This window comes from Podarcis vaucheri, assembly GCF_965113315.1.
Source record: "Podarcis vaucheri genome assembly, chromosome: 1".
NCBI lineage: Eukaryota > Metazoa > Chordata > Lepidosauria > Squamata > Lacertidae > Podarcis > Podarcis vaucheri.
In genome coordinates, this window is record NC_138759.1 from 43,684,282 (window position 1) to 43,711,450 (window position 27,169).

At 44.5% G+C, this 27,169-nt stretch overlaps 1 protein-coding gene across 5 annotated transcripts in view; it reads right to left on the reverse strand.

Moving 5' to 3' along the window:
* The window catches only part of BMF (Bcl2 modifying factor), a 66,698-nt gene extending 39,845 nt beyond the window's left edge, over positions 1-26,853 (reverse strand). For 3 of the 5 annotated variants that reach the window (XM_082241046.1, XM_082241049.1, XM_082241050.1), the window contains exons 1-2: positions 5,980-6,082; positions 2,245-2,565 (exon numbers count right to left, since the gene is read on the reverse strand). In XM_082241046.1, coding sequence (XP_082097172.1) covers positions 2,245-2,565; positions 5,980-6,034 — 376 coding nt within the window. In that variant the 5' untranslated portion in view covers positions 6,035-6,082. Of the gene's footprint in view, positions 1-2,244; positions 2,566-5,979; positions 6,083-9,064; positions 9,324-26,736 lie in introns of those variants that run through there. The other 2 variants (XM_082241048.1, XM_082241047.1) reach the window with 2 other exon arrangements.
* Between the last annotated feature and the right edge of the window lie 316 nt (positions 26,854-27,169).

The following is a 27,169-nucleotide window of genomic DNA, read 5'->3' on the forward strand; positions in this document are numbered from 1 at the left end:
CATAGTTCTAAAGTACGTCAGCCCTGGAGCTGGCACAGTTAATTCTCTACCAAGTGGGAAAGGAAAAACTGTATCCCACTGCCCCCTCACCCACCAATAAGGTAAGGTAAAGGTACCCCTGCCCGAACGGGCCAGTCTTGACAGACTGTGGGGTTTGTGCGCCCATCTCACATCTATTGGCCGGGGGCCAGCGCTGTCCGGGGACACTTCCGGGTCACGTGGCCAGCGTGACATCGCTGCTCTGGCGAGCCAGAGCCGCACACGGAACGCCGTTTACCTTCCCGCTGGTAAGCGGTACCTATTTATCTACTTGCCCCCCGGGGGTGCTTTCGAACTGCTAGGTGGGCAGGCGCTGGGACCGAGCAGCGGGAGCGCACCCCGCCGCGGGGATTCGAACCGCCGACCTTTCGATCGGCAAGCCCTAGGCGTTGAGGCTTTAGCCCACAGCGCCACCCGCGTCCCCCTCACCCACCAATAGGGTTTTGTATTTGGTGCCAGATCCACCTCTGAGTTTTTCCTTCCCATTAGGATTGCCATGTTAAATGATGGCATCTGCATATGGATAGAACAATGGTGCTAATGAAAAATGTATTCTCTGTTTTTAGTTGGTACCTGAATGTGTCCCAGCAGGCAATCTCTTTGCAGAGGCATTCCCTCCTTCATGAGGCAGAAGAGTATTTACTCCAAGTCCCCACACTTCCTAAGCACTGCTGCTTTAAAAATAATTAACACCTTTTCAAAAGATCTCCTGCCCAGTTCACCAGGTTCCCCTTTCCAACAAAAGATTTTCAATCAATTAGACTGCAGTCCTGTACATACTTACTTGGGAGTAATTTAATGGGACTTCCTTCTGAGCTCCGTGTGAGAGGAGAGGGGATAGCAAATAAGGAGTGGGGCAGAAATTTGTTTCACTATGAAGAAGCTTTTAAATTGCTAAATTGCATGAGCTTGCATAGGCGAAAAGCTCTTCAGATGCTAAATTGAAACCAGGGAAAGCCAGGTAATTTAGTCTGTTAAAAGCTGGTCAAAAGAAAACATTGTATGCAGTTCTTAAAGGGACAGCAACTCAGTAAGACCACGGTGGGGAGTACATTTCATGGACCTTGCTTAAAATTGCGTATAGTCAAAACACATTGGGTTCAATGGTGGGTGGGATTGCCAAAGTCTTTTTTCCCAGATGCCCATCCCCTGTTTTATTTTTTTAAAAAACTTGCCAAGTGCATGAAGCTGAATGAGCACAAGTTAGATGTGCATAAGGTGCAGGCTTAGTGCTAATATTGTGCAAAGAAACAACAATCTCTATGAAGCCCCAGGCTAATTCTCTCACATTTCTGAATGAATCCCAGTTTTACTATCTCATGCACCATTTATCCCCATGATTTGATGTTCCTAAGAACAGTAACTCTGAGATCTACAACGCTGTGTCCAGGGAAACTAACATGGGAAGCCGCTGATATCTTACTGTTCTTGCTCTTTATATCTGCCATTATAGGTCTGTTTGCCTAATATAAAGTGCTGATGGGTGGATATTTGATGCATGAACTTAATTGCATCCCACTGGTAGACATACAGGTATAAGTGCCATATATGTGACGGACAGTACCACTGAACCAACACATTTTTTTATGTTGAGAAGAAAGCATTCAGGTATGCTGCAAGGTTTTGTTCCTTGTTGTGGAGTTGGTGAGATGTAGTGGATTATATGGGACAGGCCTCTCCCACCTTGAAATGTCCACACTTCAATTTGATACTGTAAGCCAGGGTTTCCTGAACTTGGGTCTCAGGCTGTTTTTGGAATACAATTCCCATTATCCCTGACCACTACTCCTGCTAGCTAGAGATGATGGGAATTGTAGTCCAACAACAGATGGAGACCCAAATTTAGGAAATCCTGCTCTAAGCAGTTTGTTGCCTTTAGAAGAAATTTAAAGGAGCTATTTTGACAATAGTCTAAGTTCCATGAGGAACGGAACTTGCTTCTTTAAAATAGCATATATATTTTGAGGTTTTCAGAACTCAGATGAATTGCGGTAATGAACTGTGTTTTTCCCAAATCCAATTTCATGCATCATGGTGCAGTACTGACCATACAGATTTTAAGATCCTCCAACTTCAGTCCTTTGTCCCACACAAAGAGAGAACTATATTTCTTTAGAAGAATAAGAAGTAACCTAAGAATGCCATGAATACTAACACATGACAATTCACTGAGTGCAAAACTATAGAAACATCCACCATTCTTACCATAGAAGAGTCTCTGGGGCTCTTCAGTGACTCCACAAGGTAACATGACATCCTGGCTAGAAGAGGATGGGTTGAGGGTTTGAGTTGCCTTATCTTGCTGCTTGGCATGCCTGGTGCCTGGGCCGCAACAGTGTGTAAGTGGGAAGAGCTGGAATCTCCCCAGAAGGCAGTTGTAAGATTTACTCTGTGTGAAAATGCCAGGAAATGTCATCTCATTGGGTTGACTGGCAAGTCCACAGTCTTCAGAGTGGAAGACATCATCCTCCAGCCCATCTAGATTGGAGAAATCCTCCTCCAGGTAGTCAGGGGAATCCATTTCACCTGCAATTTTTTCAAAAAAAGAAAGTAGATAAAATGCCACTGAATATCCTAGAGAGGATGCATGGTTTTCTTTGCGCCTTCTTCACGAAACAGCCTGTGAATTAGGTTTGGGATAAGAGATAAATGATGGAGGCCAACTGGACAATCTTCCCTCCTTTGCACCCAAAGGTTCAGACTTTTTATGAACTAAGTAGCCACAAGGAGGAAGTCCAAGAAAAGCCTTCCATGATGAATGTTTTAGAATCCAAATACCATGCTAGCTCATCACAACCACATATACATGTATAAAGGCCTTCCATACCCAGTGCTTAGATTTCAAAGTCCTCAATAAGTCCAGAGAATTCTACAATCACACAAAAATGTTTCAAGGTATTAGTTGGGACTGATGGATGTACCTGAAGAATAGAATTGGGACACCAGGTGCTGGAACCTAATCACAACTAGCAGGATCTACAAAATGCTGGGGTTTCATTGCAATACACTGCTGAACCTCTTGAGGATCAAGTAGGACTGGATGGTGACTGTTTGGTAACCAAGCCAAGAAATCCAAAGCGTGCCCCACGTTGATAAAATATTCCAAACCGAGATCAAAATGGATCTAGATAACCCTTATAATCCTATAAACTCCTGGAGCAGATTGGTCACTGGCAACTCAAACCACCTTAGCCAAAAAGACAAGACAGAAGATGAACTTTTTATTGCCAGTGTAGGGGATCAGATCAATAGAAGTTCTCAATAAGAGGCTTATAACTGCTTCTTGTTGGCTATTTGCAGTATGGTAGCGCTGCAGAGAGCTTGCTGGGGAGACCATGCATTAAAAAGGGACTCAAAAATAACTTAAACAAGGTTTTAATAAGAAAAACAAAAACTCCATTTACACTAATACGTCAACAAACAACCATGACCCAACCACCAACCCATCCCCCAGGTAATGGGAGAGCTAGGTGCTGCTCCTTATATTCTACACCCAATTGCTGACACAGTTTAATCAGTACAACTCAGCAGCACCTGCTATGTTTCACAGCTGTAAAGCTGGGTCTCGTTATTTTGCTCTGGCCCCTTAAAGACATACACATCGGGTGGAACAATGATGAACCTTTACATTTAAAGAAACCATTAAGGAGACAGCATTACTTCCTTCTTGAGTAACAAGTTGGGAATTGCTGGTGACTGCTCATAACTGCAGCCTCTCCTCCAGGTTTAATGGCATAGCAAGTCCAAGAAAAGGCCACATTTCAAACACAGTGTTGTATCCTTCATGAATTGCTATAAACTATCAAACACTGAACCCCAGAGAAAAACCCCACTGAACCCCAACAGAAAACTTGTAACATACAGACATCACAAAACTACATAACAGAGGTCCTCAGTCTTCCATATCAGCAAGCAATCCTGTAGAACATGATGAATTGTTTTCTCCATCCTACAAACCTCACAACATCCAGAGTACAAGCCACCCCAGAGAGCACAATGCCCCATGAAAATTCTTGAGCCAACTAACTTGTGTGTCATTGTAAAAATGCAAAAATCCTCCAATACTGGAGAAAAGGAGAATAACCTCCAACCTATAGAACCCACCTTCCACTGCTTTTGCTGTTCACCTGTGTCCATTTATGTCCAAGAGCAATGTCCCTCTATCCCAAAGCCTTCCTAGCCATCTGATTAACCACTTGATTTCCGAAAATGCCCACACAAGATGGAACCCAACGAAGTGAAGGATGTTGGGTGCTGTTGCCAGTCTGAACGATGTAGTCAACAGGGAAAGGCCGGAATGAATGAGGGCCTTGGGGAGGAAGAGGCTTGTTGGGATGTTGCCCAACAGAACTGGCCTTTCAATAATCAGGGAAGAAGTAAGGCCAAGCCCCCCTCTCAAAACTTCTGCATCCACCAAAATGCCAGCAGACTGAATAGAGAAATACAGAAGAGCCAACATGATGATGGCCCTGAGTGGTATATTAGAAGTATTGAGTGTCCCAGCTGCCAGATAAGACCACCCGCCACCTACGTGCAGTGGACGGAAGTTCAACAACTTGTAATTCTCATTCTTCTGCACAGAAAGATCAAAAGGCACTGAGATGGACAGACAGAGCATTGCCATAAGTCTAAGACAGAAAAACATAAGGAAAGCTCTGCTGGGATTGTGTCAAAGGCCACCATCATGTTCTGGTAGTGACCAAATGGATGCCAGTGGTAAGCCCACCAGCAAAACATGAGTGCAACAGTCCCTATTTCCACTTTTGATTTCCAAAAAACTGTTATTCAGAGGCATACGGCAATGGAGTAGAACATAGCCTTATCTTCCAAGAAACTGGAAATTCTGATGAATTCCCAAATGCAAATATCTCCCCCTTCTCTGTTAAAACTGAACTGCTCAAAAGAAGAAGTTTTTGGTGACCACCTCTGAAGAAAAGCTGTGGCGAAAAAGAAAAAGCTTCAGTTCCTTTTAGCAGTTCCATAAAACGCTTGAACATATAAAACCAGAGATGTCCAGGGGCATGTCCTTGGGTCAGAGATTAGAAGAGCAGGCAATGTAGTGTTTTGAAAGCTCCTTACAACCAGCAATTAAGTCCCTTGTTATTCCTTTTAAAACTAGCATAATCTAAACGCATACACACACACACACACACACACACATGCCTCCAGACCCTGAACAAGGAAGTGAAATTCAATCTTTGGGTCATTTGTTTTGCGGTGGTTTGTGCAATATAACCTACAAGACTTTTATCAAGAGCCTTGGCACAGAGGAGTGTTGCATGCTTCTCCTTGGGAAGAAGTCTTAGAGAAACCAGAAGGACTTCCAACTGAACCTGCATAGGATTCAGCTGCAAATACAGTCCAATTCCAGATAAGTTTCACTCTGCTGTGAAGCTGTCTTACGTCTGAATGATTCGACCTATGTGATGTATCCTCACTAAACAGAATACTGCTTCTGAATACCAGTTCCTGGAAACCACAGGATGGGAGAATGCTGTTGAGCTCAGCTCCTGCTTGTGGAAACAGGAAGATGGACTATTTAGGATGCTGGCCTGGTCTTCTGATGTTCATATGATTTGGTTTTCATGTCAGCTACGGCCCACTATTCAGATCCATGCAAGAGGCATAGATTTGTAGTTTAACTAGCAGTAAGAAGAACTTTAAGACAGATCAGTAGGCAGCAACATAAACAACATTGTTTCTGAATTCACTGAAAGAGAAGTAATGTAAATCCAGAGCCTAAGCATAGGTTGTCACTACTGGAGATCATTTGACAATCCCTGTTCCAAGGTCTCTGGGGAAAGAAAAATGGAGAGACACCCCGAACTTCTGCTTTAAAATTGCAATTGGGAGAAGCTTCCAATTGAACTCAGCGGAGCTTACTTCAGAGTCAAGATGTGCAAGTTGATACTAGATGGCTTCAGTCATAAACACCCTTACCTGGAAATAAGTCCATTGCCACTGAGATTAATGTGACTTCTATATAGGAATTCATAACACTGGGCTGTCAAGCTCAAAGTTCCAGAACATGCACACACCATATCTAAAGTACAAGAGGAAAGATGAAGATTACAGATTACAAGTAAGTGGAATAGGAGTAAACATTTCCTGAAACAGTAAGAGTAATATCTTGTTGGTCCAGGCTGAGGGGCGGGGGGAGAGTATCACATGCTCTGCTTTTCCTTCTACTGTAGTTGCATTGGAAGCTTGCAATACACATTGGAGAAGAGAATCTTCTCAGCTTTTCCTTCCGCTTCTTGGGAGGTGCCTTAGGTTACATGAATTCAGACAACCTTCCAAGGAAAAGTCAGCAAGGGGCAAATGGAAAAGGACAAGTCTTGAAACTGCAAATGGAAGGACAAGTGACTGTAAAAGTAAAAAAAGAGGAGAATAGAGCTGGCCATGTTTTGAACAATGGGGCCTGGGGGCAGGAAGGATATTGCTGGCCCTTGCTATCACTCGCGGTACTTCAGACCGGCCCTGCACCCGAGCTCATGACTGAAGCATGGTTATCTAGTAGGGTAGGCCCCAAATCCCCATAAATGTCTCGAGACACTGGCTGCCACTGTAGTCAGGGCCTTATACTATATATTTCACTATAAAAAATGTGCTGCAGAGATCTATAAAAGTGGTGGAGAACCCGAGGCCCTCCAGAGCTTGTTGCACTACAGCTCCCTTCATCCCTGATGACTGGCCATGCTGGTGGGGGCTGATGGGAATTGCAGCCCAGCACCACCCACCTATGGACAGCTGTGGGCAGGATTATTGCATTGCAGGGGGTTGGGCTAGATGACCGTTGGGGGCCCTTCCAACTCTACAATTCTGTAATCCTATGAAAACTTCTGGAGAGGCACAGGTTCCCTAGCACTTGTCGAAACATTCAATAAGATTCTATGCACAGCAGATCTCAAAGCCAAAGTGTTCCCTTGCAATGCAATCTGATGCACGGTTACCAAGAAGCAAGTTCAGCTGTGTTCCGTGGGGCTCAGTCCAAGAGAAGAGACCATAGGGCTGCCTGTGTGGGGGGTTTTGTGCAGTGACCGGGACATTGGGCTTCGTTGAACATGAAGCTTGGGAGAAACTCTGCACTCTCCTTCAGGCTATGCACCTCACCAGACTGGGAGGCTGACAAGAGAGCCTCCGATCCTTGGAAGTAGGATAGGATGCAAAGAAATAAGCTTGGAGAAGGAACAGGTTTTTAAAGGGAGGAAAATCTTTACAGTGGTTATTTAAGGATAAGGAATATAGAGCACAGGCATGGCCTACCCTAGAAATCACTTAGGAGGGCAAGTTGAGGGCACTTGATGCTGTTTTATATTTATAACGTTATAGAAAATTCCAGCCTGGTCAGCAGCTGGGAGCCCCGCATAAGCTGCTCTACATTTCCTGAAAGAGCTGTCAAAGCATAATAAATAAAAATCATATCCCTTTGAAAGAAGGAAGTCAGTTCAGCAAGCAACTTCTAAAAAAAAAATAAAAATCATGTAAAATTAGAATAGTGCTGCAGTCCTCCCAACTTGGAAACACCTGTTGGGAACTATACAATGCATACATTCTTCCATCTCCCTCCAGCATTCCCTCAGAAAAAAAAGAAGCCTCGAACAAAACATTGCAGCCACTTGCCTGCTCTCAAGAGCGAAGCAAAGAGGAAGGCAGGACACACATGCACTGCCAGTTAACCAAAACAAAGCAAGCTGGACTTCACAATTCCCTTTTTAACTCTTCCCTGCACCTTCTGTTCCTCAGAGATTTAAGACTGAAATGCATCAATTCAATTCAGGATGAGGCCAAAAGACATCCTTACAACACACACACACACACAAGAAAGAAACTCCAAAGTTATTAAGACCATTTGACAAACGCAGTACTTTGCAGAGCACATCTGGTATATAAAGTCATTTGATCCTTTAGTTAAGTATTTGTCTCGTAGCACATTAGTGGCCAAACCACCTAAAGGAAATGACTCCTTTTTTATTAGTAACACAAAGCAAATAAGCAGTTTTTAAAAAATCACTCCTTTTGGCACCTGCCTGATCTGTTGCTTTATGTAAAGAGTTCAAGATCTGTTTACTACGGATGTCTCTCAAGGGAAGGGGCTCAAGTATTTCTATTTCGAGATAGTGAAAGATGAATTGAACTATATTATTTACAGCATGCCAAGAAGCCACAGTGAAGGAAGCGATTAGGAACCACTGAGATGGTTGAACTGTTGGTATCCACTAGTTCACTTAATCTGTCTGAGATAGGAGTTGTCCCAGAACAAAAGTGGCATCTAGCTGACAGGTACAAATCCAACACATTTAAGTTTTCCCTTTGAGCTTCTGACTGCAGAGTAGTTGTTTTAGAGGCACAGAAGCCTTGCCAGAAAAAAGTGGCAGCCTTCATCAGAAACTCAGTGATCACTGATACTTTTCATTCTGCTCAACTGTTCAGAGGAATGATGTTATTCCCTGGAAAGTTAGGTGAAAAAGTGGAAGGGGTAAGGCTGCGTGACCTCATGAGATCCCAGTTTTCTGGTGCATGTAAAGAAAAGGTGAAGCAGATATACATTTGCCAACAAATGTTTTTTTTTTAACTGTAGACGCTGAAATTGTAAAAGTAAGATAACCCCCTCCCCAAAGCACCACCCCCAAACTAATACAGAGATTGTGGGGGGGAGGGTGTGCTTCTCTGCTCTACTTATCGGCTCACAGTGCACTGAGATCGCAGAACATTAAGATTCGTACCTCTAACGAAGCCCTTCGGAGAATTCATTCATTCATTCGTTTAAACTTACAGCCCACCTAATCGTGAAGGCTGAAGCCGAGTAACAGTAGGTACTTAGGAAATGCAACAATCCCGTTAAAAGTTGAAATGAGGATCTGATCAAAGGTGACCCATGAGAGCGATGCTTAGTCAGGAGTTAACTCGCCCTCCCCGTCTGTAGGCAACGCCTGTCACGGATCAAATAATATTACACACCCACAAACATCTATATATCAATATACACACGCGCGACTAACACTTACACACACACTCTACTGACCTGCTGCCCTACTTGCGACTCCGCCTGGGCGGGACTGTGGTCGGGGCTTTGCGGCCAGCGAGCGTCTCCTTTAGGCAAGAGGTTCGGGAGCCGCTGCAAGGCGGGATCAGCGAACCCTGAGAAGCGGAACCCTCGCCTGATCTGATCTGTTCTGCTGCTGCAACAGCAGCAGCGCCAGCGAGCGCGGCCAGCGGAAAGAGCGGGAGCCGGAAAGTCCCCGGGCTGCAACCTCAGGCGCCGCCGCCGCCAGCCGCACACGGCATTGTTTCCAAAATACACTTGCTTCCTGGCATTACCCAAACAGCTGATGGGAGCCCCGCCCCCGCCGTGACGCGCCCGACGGAGCCGGCCAATGGGGATCCCCGGAGGCGTCCCGGGCTCCCGCGAGCGGTGCTGGGGGCAACACAACGTGGCTGCTTCGCCCAGTGGCGCTCGGCATCTCCACTCACAGCGAGGCGGGACGGGAGAGCGGAGCGGCTTCCAAGCGAACGCCAGCTGCCCCGGGGCTCTCCCCTCTTCGCTCCCGACCAGACTTCCCCCCTGGAGATGGGAGAATCGATGTTGTGGGAAACCTGCGCTCCCGGTCCACCCATGTGCATGCAAGTCGCTTGGACTCTCGTTCACGAGGCCCCATCATCTCACTTAGAAGGCAAAGTTTGTTCCCGAGTCCGCGGTCTGGGACTCGGGCATACTGCTGCTGAACAGGGATGTTCCATTTAGTTGTTACACATCACGTGGCTATGTAGATCAGTCCTCCCTAGATTGGGCTCATATTTTTTTAAAAGCCACCAAGATGGCACAATTCCCAGCGGAGATCCTTTGGAGACTCCATTGCTTACTTCCCTCCATTGTAAAACCTCTGTCCGTTCTTGCCTTTGCTTCCTGTTTTGAAACTGCTTGTAGCTCCACGAGTGGACTTGGCATGTCCTATGACTCTTGGCACCTCACTCCTGTAACTATACATGTATTCCCCAAGACAAATAAAAAGCAAGGGAAGTCATCCTGGTCCATAATGTGGGACAGGAGACAGAATCTTGCTTTCTATTTTCAATGTCATGTGATAATTTCTTTATTATTCTCTATACTTCCCATAGATTTTGATGTTTGGGGTTTTAAAAGTGTTTACGGCCTGTTTAATTTTGTTGGTCATCTCTGCTGCACGGCGTTTTATACTGTATATTGTTTTCTTAAAAGATGTTCATTGTTTAACAATTTTTATATATGCCACCTTCAGAACTTCAGTTACAGAGCAGCATAGTAATGCTGCTAATTATGAATAACAAGTCAATTAGCTCGTTTCCCTTTCCATCTGTGTGTGTCGCTTAAGGGTTGGAGAAAGCTCCAGATAACTGCTGGGTTTTATACTTTCATAAATGGGGATCAGCCATCATTTGCTTCTTTGTCCCGGCAATCCTTAGGTGCAACTTGAAACCTGCACAGCACCTAGCAGACATCATTAGATTAGGCTCTATTATATCTCATACATGCCATCTTGGACTAAATGCAGACGTTGTGGCTTCAACATACAGTCAGCTCCCCGCCCCCCATCTGCTTAATATTCAGTCTGATGAAGAATTCTGGAGAACTCAAAAGTTTGCTCACTAACTTTGTGACACCTTGGTTGCTGTAAGAAATGTACAGTCCATGACCTGACCGGAAGTGTACATTAAGTACTGTATATGTAACTGCACTCATTCCTTGCATTATTGCTACCCTTTTCCTAAGTCTCCCTTCTCCATGTTTCTTCTCCCCATTGTCAACATTAGCTGGTGAGCTCCATAGGACATCCGACTTTGCTCATGAAACTGTGAAGCACAATGCCCATTGATGCAACACCATGATAGCAATATTTATTCAGGAGTAAATCTGATGGGGCTCAGCAAAGAGCTAGTCTTAAGTAAGCATCCTTAAGAGGCTTTGGTCAAGGTCTCTGTCCACTTCAATGGGACTTACACCCTTGTAAATGTGATGGGATTTCAGCCAAAGCATATAATCGTCTGCAAGACTACACTTTTCTAAGGCTGGAAACAGATTACAGCTTTTCCATAGAGCTGGAGGTGGTTTGAGAGAGAGACAGGATTACTGCTTGAGATATGCACACTCCTTATCATGTTTGCTTCTGTAAAACAAGCTGTTCAGGTTTCCTGTATCTGTCTTGCCTGCTGATGAGCAGCTGCTGAGATGCATCAGTCCCTGGAAAGTTTGGGCCCACTGGGGGGGGGGGTGGCTGCTCTGCACTGTGCACAGCAACACTTTATCCCCTTCCTACTGTTAACCCTTTAACTCGAGAAGATTGGGGAAGCAAGGGATACAAAGAGCACCTACCACTGCTCCTGATCATTCGCCTTCTTCTCCCTTTGGGATTCTCTACCTGCTTGCTCACCCTGCCTCTGTGCGCAGTCAGGAGTGGGCTCAGAAGGAAGTACCCCAGAACAAATGCAATGGCAAGCCTCTGCTTGCTCACCCTTTCTTTCTTGCATAGTAAAGTAGCGAGGCTATTTGGCTAGGGTGCCAATCCTCCATGCTGCAAGGGCAGAAATTAAGTGAGCAGAAGGAACAGCTTAAGTGTTTTTGTTTTGCGAAGGCAGCACCACAGAGTCCAACTGTCCCTCCCATTCTGCCCCTAGAGTGTCTTCTTGCTCTGCCACCTCTACCCCTTTGCTTGCCTTCTCTTAAAGGTTGGGTGGGGCCAACCCAAGACATTTTGGCACCTGAGGCAAGTCACAAAATGGCAAGGGGAGTGATCTACACCAGGAACAAGAGGGAATAAAGATCGACAGTGGGAATGGGATGGGAGGAGACCAGTACAGTGGTACCTCTGGTTGCAAACGGGCCCGTTCGCAACATGAAAAGAGCGCAACCCGCAGCGGCGTGTGGGTTGTGACTTGCTGCTTCTGCGCATATGCGTGACATCATTTTGCGCTTCTGTGCATGCGCAAGCGGCGAAATCCAGAAGTAACCCTTTCTGGTACTTCCGAGTCGCCGCAGGATGTAACCTGAAAGAACGTAACATGAAGCGGACGTAACATGAGGTATGACTGTAGTGCCTCTTATTCACTGAGAGGGCACTGTGGAGGCAGCATGGGCCAGATCTTCTGCCCCTGTGGATCCCATCACCTGAGGGAGTCACCTCACCTTGCCTCATGGGCAGGTCGGCCCTGGGTAGGTCAGGTTGAGCTAACTAGAGGGGGCACCCAACAGTATGTTTCCCAAGGTCCCCTGTAACTTGCCCCTTTGAATATTGTCATCTGTCTCCAGCAGCCTGCATAGTTTGTTGAGACTTTCAAGCTATAACCTCAAATGCACCTAGAAGTGATTTCCACCAATGGAAATGAGTAAATAGGCATAAAATTGTACTGCCACACAGACTTTTAAAAGGATGATGAGGCAAGACTTTGTTTGCAGATGCTGTTCTGTTGTTAAGAACTTCAACAATTCTAGCCTTGAGAATCCTAGTCATCAATACACAGAGGAAAAATTCAACTCATCCCAGCATAATGGTTCATATTTATGAAACATGGTACCAGGTACAAACTTACAGCATTTTTAGGGATCCTGATTTAACAGGCAAGGCCATCTTCTCCCAGTCATGCCCTCCTGTCACTCACCTGACATCACATGATACCAGGTGTGGGGCAGGTAAAGCCACAGCTGCAAATGACCCATCAGGAGCCTTAAGGGTGTGCTCAATTGTTCCTTTGCAAATGTGGTTTGCATTTGTTGCCATTTAAAGTCGGTACCAAAGGCAAGCTGCACAGCTAGGGTCAGATCCACTCAGCGGCTCCTGATATTAGCCCCCTAGTAGATCCAATGTCTGCTGGCTGCAACATGGCTTGTTTTCAGTGCCAAATTTAAACAGCTCCAAAGGCAAGCCTTTGCTCCCAATTTTTCTTTGCAAACCTGGGTTGCATTCTGTGCTGTTTAAATCTGGCACTGGATGCAAGGCTGTGCTGCTTTTGGCCTAGGTTGGATCCACAAGGAAGCTTCACTCAGAGTAGATCCAACTTGGCAGCGTGGCTTGTATTTGGTGCTGATTTAAACTGGACCAAATGCAAGCCACAGTTTGCAAGCTTTGCAAACCATGCTGCTTTCGGACTGTGTCAGATTCACATGGGAGCTCCCAGTCAGGAGCTCCCAGTGGATCTGGCCTGGTAGAGTGGCTGGCATTCAGCATCCCATTTAAACAGTGGTCCGTGCAAGCCACGCTTTTAAAGGAACAATTGGGAGCAATTTTATGTCTCTATTTTATTTTTAAAACATACAGCCCACCTTTTTAAAATGCAGCTTACAACAGCAAGACAAAGCTTACATACACATCAATGGATAGAAAATAAGCAGCATGGAGCAGCGATTACAAAAGGGAACAGGATTGAGTCATGACTTAAATAACAATAATCACGGAACAATAATCATAAAAGGGACAGCATTAATATAACATAACATGCTAAAAAGTACTACTCAGCAAAACACCGCCTTGGCAAAATATCTAAAGGACTATAGTACACCAGGGCCTAACAGCTCTCACTTGAAAAGGCACTCCACAAAGTGGGTGCAACCACTGAGAAGGCCCTGCTTCTGGTAATTTTAGAACCAACTCCAAAACTGGGAAGGGAAAGGAGGTGTACAGAGCCTTCAGAGAATGGAATAAAAATAATGGTACGCTAGTGTAGTACTGGTAAGCCAAAGAGATAACCTTGCTGACACTTAGAATTTGGTAACAATGTGGGAAGGCAGCCTCACTGGTGTTTGCCAGTCGGCATTGCTGAGAATAGGCTAAGATATTGTGACAGTGGTACCTTCATTCTCAAATGCCTTGGTACTCAAACAACTTGGAACCCAAACACTGCAAACCCGGAAGTAAGTGTTCCGGGTTGTGAACTTTTTTCGGAAGCTGAACATCCTCCGTTTTGAGTGTTACGCTTCTGATTTGAGTGTCGCACTTCTGTTTTGAGTGTTACACTCTGGTCTGTCTGTTTTTGCTATTTATTTTGAGTTTTTTGTTTTTGAGGCTTTTTTGGTTTGTTTTTGTGACTGTGTGGAATCCAGTTCAGCTACTGATTGATTGATTGATTGATTGATTGTGTGACTGCAGTACATTGATTATTGCTTTCATTTCATAGCTCAGTGGTCTTGTTAGATAGTAAAAGTCATGTTAAATTGCTGTTTTAGGGGTTGTTTTTAAAAGTCTGGAACGGATTGATCCATTTTGCATTACTTTCTATGGGAAAGCGCGCCTCGATTTTGGAACGGTTTGGCTTTGGAACAGACTTCCAGAACGGATTAAATTTGAGAACCAATGTACCACTGTACTGATGTCTGACATGCTTTAAAAAAGAGTTAGATATATCACACTCCTGCAGCAGAGTGTAATATAACAGTGGAGTGCCCCTCTTCTAAGGTATAAAGTCACAAAGGCACATTTTAAACAAAAGTCACTGTATGAGTGGGAGTGGCGGGGCGGGGGGCAGTTTCTGTTGTATCACTTATCCTTGTGTGGCATTGCAAGCAATTCTGGGCTGCAGCTCTCAGGTTAATAACTGCTTCATGGGCACTCTGAGAATATTGCTGTTGCGCGTGACCATTTATGTTGCAGTGTGTAAAACAGTTGTTGTGATACTCATGCTATTACTTTCCACAAAGCAAGAATCCCGTCTCCCTGGGAGAAGAATTGCATTTTCCCCATTGGCAAAATGTAATGCAGCCATAGGGAGGGAAAATGTGATAGCCATGTGGCTGATATCCCTACAATCTAGAGAGCGGATGTCTGGACTGCGTGCAACAGAGCAGTAGTGGCTGCACATTTACTACAGAAAAACTAATACTATAGTTGGGAAATGCCCTCTGAAATACACTATTTTTCTCTGAAACTACCAGTAGAGGGCAACATCACTAACACAAAACAAATGTACAATGGCTGGGAAAATGCACTATATGCGCTTTAGCATTCAAATAAGATAGTTTTAGACACACAAAGTTCATTTACAGTACAATTATATTAGCTTATGAGGCAGATTAGAGATCCCGCCTCTCGAAATCAGGACTGATGTGCAAAGGATGTTGTTTGTGCTTCCAGGATCACCACCGCATTTCCAGCTAATTGAGCCAGCATTTAAAATCCATTCTAGTTCCCCTTTTTATAATGTGTTTTAATGGCATTGGCCACAAAAACAGAATTTCTGCTTCGTAAGCATATTTTCAGTTTGGATTGCTGCCTAAAACCATTGTTCCATTTCTAAAGAAACAGGCGGTTCTTCAGTCCTGTGATGATATTATTTTGCAGGTGATTTCAGGTAGCTTTGCCATTAAAGCAATTCCATTTTCTGAAGAATCCCAAGGTTCATTAAGTGGGTGGGCATGGCTGACACCCTCATTTCTTCTTAATGAGAGAAACAGTCATCCTTAAATCAGAGTACCTGGATCTCCACTAGCCTTGTAGACATAATAAAAGTTTTTGCGTTCAAGGTCTAGGCCAAGGATGGTAGAAAGCCTCTTGGCAAAAAAGAGCAATGGGCAGCAGTGTGTGGGCAGGTAGAGGCCACACACCAAGGCAAAACCAGGCAGCAGGTAGAACCAGGGACAGCATCCACACGGACATGGACCCTTCCTTCCCCCACTCATGAATATGCACCCAGACATACACACAGGCATACAACCTTCCCACTCTCTCACAAACGCCCCCCTTCCCCAGAGGCATCAGGACTGCAGGTTCCAACCTATTCTAGTTCCCAGCAATCCCAATGCAGCTAAAATTGTTCTTCCTATGCAGCTAGCTATCGGCAGTCTGGGGCCAGAGATCGTGGCTGCGTCAGGAGTGCTGGAGTGTGGAGTGGGGCAAGTTAAAATCTACGGTACTTTCCCCGGCACTGATCCTCTGCAAAGGAGCAGAGCAGTCTTTTTCCTGCCACACAGCTGATGGATGATCAGAGGGCAAGGGGGGCAAGGGATTGGAAGACTGCCTTGGGAGCTGCATGTTCTCCTGGCTCCCACTTGCAGGCACATTCCTTAGACTCTCAGCTCGATTATTACCCAACCAAAAACCACTACAGGGACTAAACTTAGATCAGGTTACAGGTGGCGTGGCTCAGTGGTTCAAAGCAGAGCCCTAAGATGCGTGGCTAGGCACGATGTGAGATGTTGTCCCAACACCTGACATGCCCCCTTTGCCCTCCTTTGGAAGAGCAGAGCAAGCAAAACCATCTGTGTGCTCTGCATCCCGAACAACAGGACTGGGCAAGCGGGGCATCTTTGGAGGCAGAGGGTGGGGTCTGCCCAACTAGTTCATTATCTGACCCAGGTGCCTACCCAGTTGCTGGGGAGATTACACTAGCAGGAGGCAGCCTGGGCACTGCTTAAGATGTCTCTCCTGCCTCTGCTGGTATGTCTGGAACTTCTGGGGCAGGGACATCATCTGCTAGATTACTCGGCTGCTCCCTGGCATCCAGCTCAACACTTTCCAATCCTGCCAATAAGTCTCCACTGGGCTTGTGATGCATGTGATCTGTGAGCCACAAACTGCCCAAGTGTAGTCTAGCTCACCCCTGTGCAAAAAGGCTACTGCTACCACAATGTCCAGGGCTGCAGGGACGCAGGTTCAAACCCTCACTCAGCTGTGGAGCTCACTGGGTGACTAGGGGCTGCTCCCCTGCCCTTAGACTAACTGTGGGGAGCATGGGATATGCAATGGCCACAGCTGAGAGATGGGGAGAGGCAATCTAGGTGTAAGGTGGTTTGCCAAATCATTTTGTTGGGTTTTCAGAAGCTATCATTACTGGGCTGACTATTGTAGACGGTGCTTTTGCATGCTCTTATTTCAACAGCTATGCAGAGCATTGCCCTGGTTTTTCTTAAGTTACGTTTTCCCATAAATTGTTGCTGAAGTGTCAGTATGATGAAAAGAATTCCAAAATCCATGGCAGGGCTATGCTGTTAGTGGGCCAACAAAATGTTTTCTTATGGGCCAACATTACTATCTTTGTTAGTTGATGCTGATAGGACCCTTTAATCACACAAATCTAAATTTCCTGGGAGACCCTTGAATCCCTCACACAAAACACTGACAGTTTGGAGGGGATCATAATTGCCGAGGTGATTTGAAAGGAGTTTGCGTGCTGCCGGATTCCAAGAATGGAAAACGCACAGAATTGAGAAACTGTCTTTGGTACGGAAATAACTAGTTACACCATTGCTCTTGAGACAAAAACAAGTCCTGAACTCAGTAGGAGAGGAAACATTTTAGTGCAGCTACATACTTAATATGGATATTAGTTGCAGGTCTGCTTTACTTACCATATATGAAAGACCATCTGCTGAAGAAAACCAGGTCACAGCGACATCGTAGTCAGGAAGTTCCCCTCTTCAGTTTGCTGCTCTTACGCACTATGAAGTACTTCTGGGATAGAGGCATGTCCAGACTTGCCATGCACCCTCTGATGCTCTGAACTACACTGGAAGCCTTAAATGCTATGTGCTCTCAAGGCTGCAAACCTAGAATCCCTTTGCTAGAGAGCAGGGCTTTTTTCAGCTGGAACTCACCAGAACTCAGTTCCAGCACCTCTGAAGTGGAAGCCATTGCCATTCCAAGAGAACAAGGGAGGTGTTCATGGTGAGTCCTAGTACAGTTGGACTTACTTCTGATTCAACATGCGTAATAGTGATCTGTGCTGCTCTGTAACATGCACCAAACCAAGCTCACTATACAGTTTTGCTACTTTCAGTAATTTTTGTTCAGAATTACAGCTTGGGGAGCCCGAATCATAATGTTTGGGCAAGGGCCCAAAAGGTGAAATAATTATTTATGTTTTCATGATGAATTCTACCTCTCTGCATAATAAAAGTTGCAGTGGTGGTTTTCCTGCAATGTTAGTAGAGAAATAGAATCAATAAAAAAACACCTTTCAGTTGAACATGGTGTATTAAGGACTTTGAATGTTCACTCAAGCTCCAAAAAAGCAGGAAATTGCAGCTGTTAACGGACCCTTAAGAGACACATTATTTAGGCCATACTGATATGGAATGATGTAACTGGTCCCAGCTCCAGCACTTTCTTAGAGCTGGGAGGCTGTCAGTGGCAGGGTGGTGGGTCTAAGTCTAAGGGCTAATCCATACCTCTACGAAACCCAGTTTACTGCTGAATCAGAGCAAACATCAATCAAGTTTTATCCGGATTGATGTTTGCTCTGATTTAGCAGTAAAGAGCAGGTTTTCCAGGGGACAGTGGCAGGGCAAAGTCAAAACAGCTCAGGCACAGGACAAGTGGAATTGTGGGCATAGTCCCAGATTTGTCTATTCACTGGAATAGGCATGTGTAACCTTTGCAGCTGAATCAACTATTCCATGTCACAAGTACTGAACTGAAAACCAGTATCATCAACATTAGAGTAGGAAACACGTTTCTTCCCTGTTGTTGTGTATTCTGGCTCCAATACTGATCCCATTAAAAATGTTTGAACAACAGGAGCTGATTCTGACAGTTGTGCACTGCAAGGCAAGAATATCCTTAATCACTTGTGAACTGGAAATAAACGAATGCTGAATATTGTTTTGTAAGGGGCAAAAGAAAAACACCAGGCCATGCTGTAAATCTCAGCGAAGGTATGAAAGTGAAGACTCACAAGCTTTCAGGCACAATAATCAAAGTTGTATCACCTTTTTAAGGTGGTATTTTTTTCCAGTAGCCAGTGGCGTAGCGTGGGTTGTCAGCACCTGGGGCAAGGCAAGTAATTTGCGCACCCTAACCCTAACCCCCAGATGTTGCGCCCGGTGCGGCCGGCCCCCCCTGCACCCCCACGCTACGCCACTGCCAGTAGCCAGGCTCTACACAAAATCCAGCTGCAGATCTACACCAGGAATTTCAAATGATTTCAAGCATGTATTCTAAACAAGGAACCCTGGGGTTATTTATTAAGTGGCTAGAGACTAAGAACAGAGAATCACAAAGCTACACTTCCCAGAGTTATGGCAATGTGGAACCAGTATGGGTTTTAGGACAACACCTAAAAATGGAAGTTGTCCTGCTCTTCTAGAAGCATACTCATCACCCTGATGTCAAATATTCTTTCTCTTTTCTAGAACTTATTTCTAGTGAGATCTTTCAGGGTGAGCTAGAAGCAGAAGCTGACTGTGTTGTCTAGCAGCTGGCTCTGACATATTTATCCCACCCGCACTATCTCCCTTAAGTTTTGCCTTTTTTTAAAGAGAAAGAAAGGTGGGGGTTATCTAATAGACATCATACAATCTTTTAATTGCATAAACAAATGTAATTAATTAATTTATAATGCAAGGCTGGGGAACCTGTGGCCCTGCAGCAGATGTTGGACTCCAACTTACGTCAGCTCCAGCCAGTGTGACCAATGGCCAGGAAAGATGGAAGATGCAACCCAACAGTACCTAGGCAGCCACAGGTTCCCACTCCTGATATAAATGATAACATGCCAATTAATGGAATCTTTTGAGAGTGTTTTCACCCACCCAGTCTCCCAATTTTATGAAAAATTGCTGGTCTGACACTAGCTTGTTTAGATTTGTCCTTTTCCATTCCTAATTGTTGTGATCCTAATGAATTGAAAAGAATGCATGACTAACAAGAATGGAATGCAAATTACAACATAATGGATATGCAGCAAAACAAAATTGCATTTGAGCTTGCTAGTCAGATATCACTGGGCTTAAAGCCTTGGATTATTCTCCACTTTTGACAGCCTTGGTTCCAGTTCTGAAAGCAGTGCCATCATAACAGATGCTCTGGAAGCTCTTGGCTGGGCCTGCAACTGATTTCAGACTTCTGCTACAACAGCCAGTCATTTTCAAATCAAACTATTGTTTGTTTGGGCTTTTGAGGCTCCCAGAGGCTTTTGAAGTCTGAGCAGTGCATTACTAGACTAAAGGAAACAATGGAGCACATTAAAATGTGTGTTTATGTGCTTTTATGCCGATGTGCCTAATATGAGGGGGGAAATTAATGATCCGTAGGAACAAAAGAGGTTAGTAACGGGGCAAAGATTTCTCGGGAGACTCCTTTGTGAAAAGCCCTATCAAGCAACACCAAAAAATGAAGAAACAAAAGAGAACAGATGTTGCACACAAAAGACCTTCTTAAATAGGGTTGGCTCAAGACATTTTACTGCCTGAGGCAAAGATGGCATCTCTCCCCATTTCGGACACAGAAGCTGATCAGAGTGGCAACTAAATCTTACTTGAACACTGCTGAAGGAACAGCTATATGCCCCTGAGGGCAGCAGGCTGGCTTAGGGGTTTTGTGGCACCCACAGCTCTGCCCATTCCTGCCCCTCAGCACCAGCCACCTGATATATGCACATAAGAAGGGAGAGCAGGGGTCTTGAAGTTGCCCATCAACAGGTAGTACCTGGATAGAAGACTGAACAGGGACACAGGTCAGTCTTCTCCACAGTGATGAGATGTATTGTTTCTAGGTTTACACACACACACATTAGTGTATGCATATTTTGTGCAAATTTATGTCTTGTTTTTGTGATGTATTCCCTTTTTTTTTTTGCAACGCATGTGTCCAGCCATATAGAGTGGCCTCGCAGGTGCTAATTAAATCTGCTGTTTCTGATGCTTGCCTAGAACTGCACAAACAGGGAGAGGGCAAGGGATATATCTTGGCAGCTCATAACGCAATACAATGGAACCTCGGGTTACATATGCTTCAGGTTACATACGCTTCAGGTTACAGACGCCACTAACCCAGAAATAGTACCTCAGGTTAAGAACTTTGCTTTAGGATGAGAACAGAAATTGTGCTCTGGCGGCGCAGCGGCAGCAGGAGGCCCCATTAGCTAAAGTGGTGCTTCAGGTTAAGAACAGTTTCAGGTTAAGAACAGACCTCTGGGACGAATTAAGTACGTAACCAGAGGTACCACTGTAATGTCTGCTGCTAAGCATGCAGTTAGACAAAACTTAGATAGCAATTCTGTAAACATCAGCACTTCATAATAAGTTCAAGTAATGAAGAACTAAGTGCAAATTCTAAGAGAAGGACACTGCCAGACATAAGCAACGTTGCTCATGAAATACTTTTACCTGGGCTAGCAAGCATGTCCTACATTTCTCTGAGTGGAACAGTACAGCACATTCATATGGGTCTGAAGGGGGGATGAATGGCCAGTCCAAAACTTAAGAGATGAAGAAGTGTAGGAAGCGGAGCGAAAGAAATAACTCAGCCTTGAGTCTTCTGCTTAGTCACCTATACATCTTTTCATAGCCGGTGGACATTTAGCCCAGCAGTGTATGCCGCAAAGACAGGGTTATTAAGACTTTCCTCAGACTCCCTCTCATTTACAGAGCCGAGGTGATGAAGCTGCTTCATCAAGCCTTGGACTCCACTGGCATGGGGTGAAGACACATGATGCACCCACTTTGCTGAAGCTAAAGATAGGGCTAGGTCTTCTTGGTGCCAGGAGGAGAGTCCAGGTGGGAATTCAACCTGTACTACCTTAAATCCATCAAGGAAGAAAGGTGGCATCTAACTTATATAATACAGGGACATGGGCATAGCCAGGATTTATTGGCGGGGGGGGGGGGAGAACCTCAGTTAGTTAAGTACAGTGGTACCTCAGGTTAAGAACTTAATTTGATCTGGAGGTCCGTTCTTAACCTGAGGTACTATTTCTGGGTTAGCGGAGTCTGTAACCTGAAGGGTCTGTAACCTGAGGTACCACTGTGTTTTTATTGATTTACCTGATTTAGGGGGGGGTAGTTGCCTCCCTGCCCCCATGTACAGGGATCACTAGCCTTTTTAAGCCTGATTGGGCACATTTGGATTTTTTTGAGCAGGTGCTGTGGACACCACCCTCTGGCACTTCACTCCCACCTCCCTGAATCGGGCCACTCACCAGAACATCCCTTCCCCTGCTGAAAGTGCACACATGGGCACATGTGCCACTTTTTCAAGCAATCTGGTAGTTTGATCCAGTAGAATTAATCTGAGGGTAGAAAATCGCAGGGAGCTAAAAGAGGAAATGGAAAAGAGTGCCATTCTCCAACTTCCTTCTTCAGCTCTATGTAATGGGGGGGGGGAGACACCACCTTTACCTCCTCATGATCAAGGGGACTCAGTTTTTGTGGGCATAAGGGGAATACCTGAAGGGTATTGTTACATCCACAGGCACCAGGTTGGCGACCCCAGGTATACTAAGTAAGCAGAATGTAAAGAATAGGTTGTGGTCGCTGATTTTGGTGAGACTGCTCAAAGCACCTTAAGATGAGATGTAAAAGTTGCATGTCTGACAGCCTAATGCAGTAATAGAGGTCTGGAAGGATATTTTGCCTTGCAATGATTTACAGCGAGATATGGCAGGATTTCATGAAAGGATGGACTCGGAGGAATTCCTTGAGGAAATTAGTCATTGTTAAGCATTGGCTCTGAGTAAATAGACCCAAACCAAGACCGAGACAGTGTGTCTGAAAGAGAAAACAAGGAACTGAAGCAAGTTGTGCAGCGGTGGTTTTGCTCAAGGTCGATAACGAAGCTGCCACAATAGCAGAGGGGAGACAAAAGGAAACAATCAGCTGAGAAGTTTTCCTGCACGCGCAAGACCCATTCAGGATGAATGGAAACAGCACAAGCATAGCGCTCTTGCGCGGTTGCTTTTCATTGCGCTGGAGCTTCCACAATGAACAAATGCAGCCTTGTTTGTTGGCACCTTGCTAGCAGTAACTGATCCTAGAAGCCAGAATTGTCCACACACACACACACATTCAGAATACTGTATTGGAGAAAGAATATCCAAGTCTGATCCACTTCCAATGGTAATAATATCAAAACCAGGAAAACACATTAGTTCAGAACTGGCTGCAGGGAGGGGGGGAGAGCTGTGTGTGTTTGTTTGTGGGTTGCTGAAGTTGATTGTAGCAGTAGGATGGAGGGAGGGGTTGATTAATTGCTTTATCATCCCTAAGGGGAAAATAAGGCAGTTGCTGCCTGTGGTATAAACCCTTAAATGGGCATAGTGACTGTTTCATCTGTGTGACAACATTGCTGTTCTTATTATGATCTATTAATAAATAATCACAAATCATCTTACAATACACAGCTTGCCTTTTTACCATTTTCAAACTTGAATTTATCCAAGCAGGAGCATGTGGATTGCTGTGAATCTTATTATTATTTTTCAGCCCCTCCATCTGAAATACCACGTTTGATCTTACATTGGATGTAGTACAAGTGGCGACCATTGTAGGTAGGCGTGTCCAGTTGATGTGCAATCACTGGCACCATGTGAGTCGTTTTGGAACCAGAAGACAACAAAATGAGGGTGGGGGCTGTGAACAGAACCCCCATGCAAAATGGCTGTTGCCTGGTTTTATGTACTGAAGTTCTCACCCTGGGCCAGCAGGGGGATACTGTAGATAGTTATGCAAATGAAGGATCAAAAGTGACGTTCAGTGATTGGATAGTTTGTATGCAAATGAAGGATCAAAAGTGACGTTCAGTGATTGGATAGTTTTAGAAAGTTGCTACAGTTACATTGTCCTGGAGCTCTATATAAGCAGGCTGACTGAGCTCTTCAGTTCAGTTCTGTTCTGGCCTCTGAATAAACAAGAGCTGTTTGAAGAATCGCTGAGTTGTCTGATATGTTCACCCACAACTTAACACCTGTATTGCTGGCCTAAGATCAATTGGTGAAAGACCTACAGTAATAACTGGTTCACAACTCAAGGCACCTGAGTTATTTGCATGGTTTAAGGCTGACATGGAGTAGGGGAATAGGGCCTTTGTCCCTTTAACAGCTGGGTGGCAAGTAGAAATTAAACAGGGAAATCGTTTTCAGGTGTGGAAATACAACCAAGGGGAAGTTTCAACTGTTGATATCATATCTGTCAGACATACTATTTCCTTGGGCCTGCCACCCCCACCTACAAAAGAGGGTACACATTTGCAAGAGTAGGCAAATTTCTATCCTCTTTTTGAGTGCCACAGAATTCTGGACGCAGAAAATCCTTTTGGCAGCCCCGGTTCTACTGTGTGCAAGCCGTTCTTCTGCCAGCACAAAGTAACCATTGGATAAGATCCAGAAAAGTGTGCATATTGTTTAAACAGCATTTCCTCTGTGGCCCTGTTCCTTACAAGCTCATCTGTTCTCACAGAATTACGGAACTGGTAGTAATCTTCGAGGTCATCGAGTCCAGACTTCCATTCCATGCAGGGTCTACAATGGAACTATGTTGTGGGATGGGACTACAGCATCCCTGTTACATGGCTACCCAGTCTCTGCTTAAAGATCTCCAGCAAGTTTTAGATTTCTGCCTCCTGATTTTCTGGTCTCTGCTTAAAGATCTCCAGCAAGTTTTAGATTTCTGCCTCCTGATTTTCTGTCCTTTGCTTTCCTGATTTTGCAGGCCAGATTTCTTGATCGTTGGTAATGTTTTATGCTTTTGGAAACAGATTTTGCAATCTGGATCAAATTTGGGCTTTTTTCACATGGTTAGGAATTGGCTTCTTGTGTTTCTTGTGGCAGCAGTTAAAATGTGATACCTGCACTGGCTAGAGAATGCAATTTCTTTTTCCTTTTCTCTCCCAAGTTAACAGGATTGGTAGATGCTTTTGCAGTCTTCTGTATGAACCAAGCCTTAGGGCTCCTGCACACGCCCACTTGTCCCGCTGCTTTCTCCCAGGGAAAACCCACTCTTTACTGCTTAACTGAAGCAATTGGACCCATGCTTTCTACTCACAAGACAAGGGGAAGTGTGGACGAGCCCTTACTCAGTACAGTGGCACCTTGGTTCTCAAACACCTTGGTACTCAAACGACTTGGAACCCAAACACTGCAAACCCGGAAGTATTCCGGTTTGTGAACTTTTTCCGGAAGCCGAACGTGCTCTGTTTTGAGTGCCACACCTCCGTTTTGAGTGTTATGCTGAGGTCTGTCTGTTTTTGCTATTTGTTTTGAGTTTTTTGTTTTTGCGGCTTTTTTGTTTTGTTTTTGTGACTGTGTGGAACCCAGTTCAGCTACAGATTGATTGATTGACTGATTGTGTGACTTCAGTACATTGCTTTCATTTTATGGATCATTGGTCTCATTAGATAGTAAAATTCATGTTAAATTGCTGTTTTAGGGGTTGCTTTTAAAAGTCTGGAACGGATTGATCCATTTTGCATTGCTTTCTATGGGAAAGCACGCCTTGGTTTTGGAATAGACTTCCAGAACAGATTAAGTTTGAGATCCAAGGTACCACTGTATAGTGACTAAGGATGACAAATAAGCATTCAAATATCAGAAATAGAAGGAATCAATCTAAGATTATAACCCGGCAATCAGTTAGGCTACAGTATTTTGGTTTAAGGCCATTACAACACAATTGTAAAGCATATTTACTCCATTACATTGAATGTGATTTATACCCTAATAAATGTATGTAGGTTTGGCACCAGTGGGAGAATTCTTCCCAAAGCAGATATTACCATCAGAGGAGGAATTTTACTCAGGAACATAGAACGGAAGGAAAGAGCTAAATTCTCCCTCCATGCATGCTCTGAAACAATTAATTCTCAGCCCCACACCAAGTTGATGCAATTTGCATTTTTAAAAACCTTCAGGTTAAATTGAAAGACATAGTTAGCAACACATTTAGCAATGCATGGAAAGGAGTGAAGGAGAGGGTCTGTTTTGACCTAAGTGTATTGCATATTTATTTTTTAACCCCCCTTAAGTTTTAATGTAAGATAACAATAAATTTGTAAAATGCTCTCCCCATTTTCCCATTCAAAAGTGTTAAGCATATACAAATGCCTGCTTTTTTGACTGTCTGTTGTGCACTAATGTTTCCCCTTTCCTAAAATTATTGTAAATTAATATCATTTCATCTCGTTATGCTTTACTCAAGGTGCTAACATAAATTAAAGACCTAATCTTTGTAGCAGTGAAGTGTGGCTACGGAAAAGTTCCTCCGTTTTCACTGGGCATCCACAGCACCCTTTTCTGCAACGTGCTCCACCCTAATCCTAAATGTAAAAACCAAAAGGAAGCTGAAAACAAATATGAAAATCTTTGTCCTTGACAAAGTATATACACTTTACTGGGGACTGGGAGTAAGTCTCAGTGAACTCTTAGGGACTTACCTCTGATCAGACATACATGGGGTGACTTTGTTAGCTAGTGTGTGGGTTTTTTGAAGCCACTACTAATGGCCTTTGATTTAGCTTTCACTCCCACAAATACTAAAAGCTTCTTTGGCCGAAGGGCGCTTCCAAGCAGTCACTTTGGGGATGAGATTCAGTCACAATCTGGCAGATTTAAGCACTGCAATTAAAGAAGATTCGGAGGTCTTGTGAAACAAACCTGCTTTCTCCAAAGATCTATCGCCAATGCAGAAATTGACAGGGAAATGGATTGAACAGTGTCGGTTAACACTTGCTGGGCCCATGGTTTTATCATCTCCCCACAAACAAATCAGGCTGAATGCTCTTTAAACAAGTCATCTGGAAGTGACTCTAGAAATAATAGGAGGAAGCTTATTTTCCAGACAATGGCACGAAGCAGTTTTCTGAAATTATAGTTTGTGCTATGGAGTAGGCAGTAATACTCAGTGGGACTTACTTCTGAGTAAGCATGCATAGAATTGGCTGGCACAGCTGCTGGGACACATCCTTTACACTGTGCGTGAAAATGGAGATATACCGTGTGTAAAAGAAACGAACGAGAACAGCTCACCCTTTTTCTTTGTCCTGCCTGTTCTTAGGGTTGTTAGTCACAGATCCCTGTGTCAGGAAGACTCCTCTGTCCTTTCGCTCCTTTTCCTCCTCTGCTCCTTTTAAGCATTTGTTGTTTCTACAAAATTGGTTGCAAGGCAGAAACAGATTTTCATTTTTAATAACAAGTGAGCTTCAGGTTCCCAAGGGAAGAAATGTCCTCCACTGGATACAAGGAGGTCTTGTGTCACCCAAATTCTTTATTTATTAAAGAGACAGAACAGATCCTCTTACTACCCCCTCTCCATCCCATCCCTTGTAAAGACACCTCCCTAAATCAGATAAGATGTTTACAGGGCCTACATCTCCTCCACCCATCCCCAAGATCTTAGAAGATGCCCTTGTGAAGAACAAGATATTTTGCCCTCATTTTGTTGCATCCCCTTAGCTTGCCT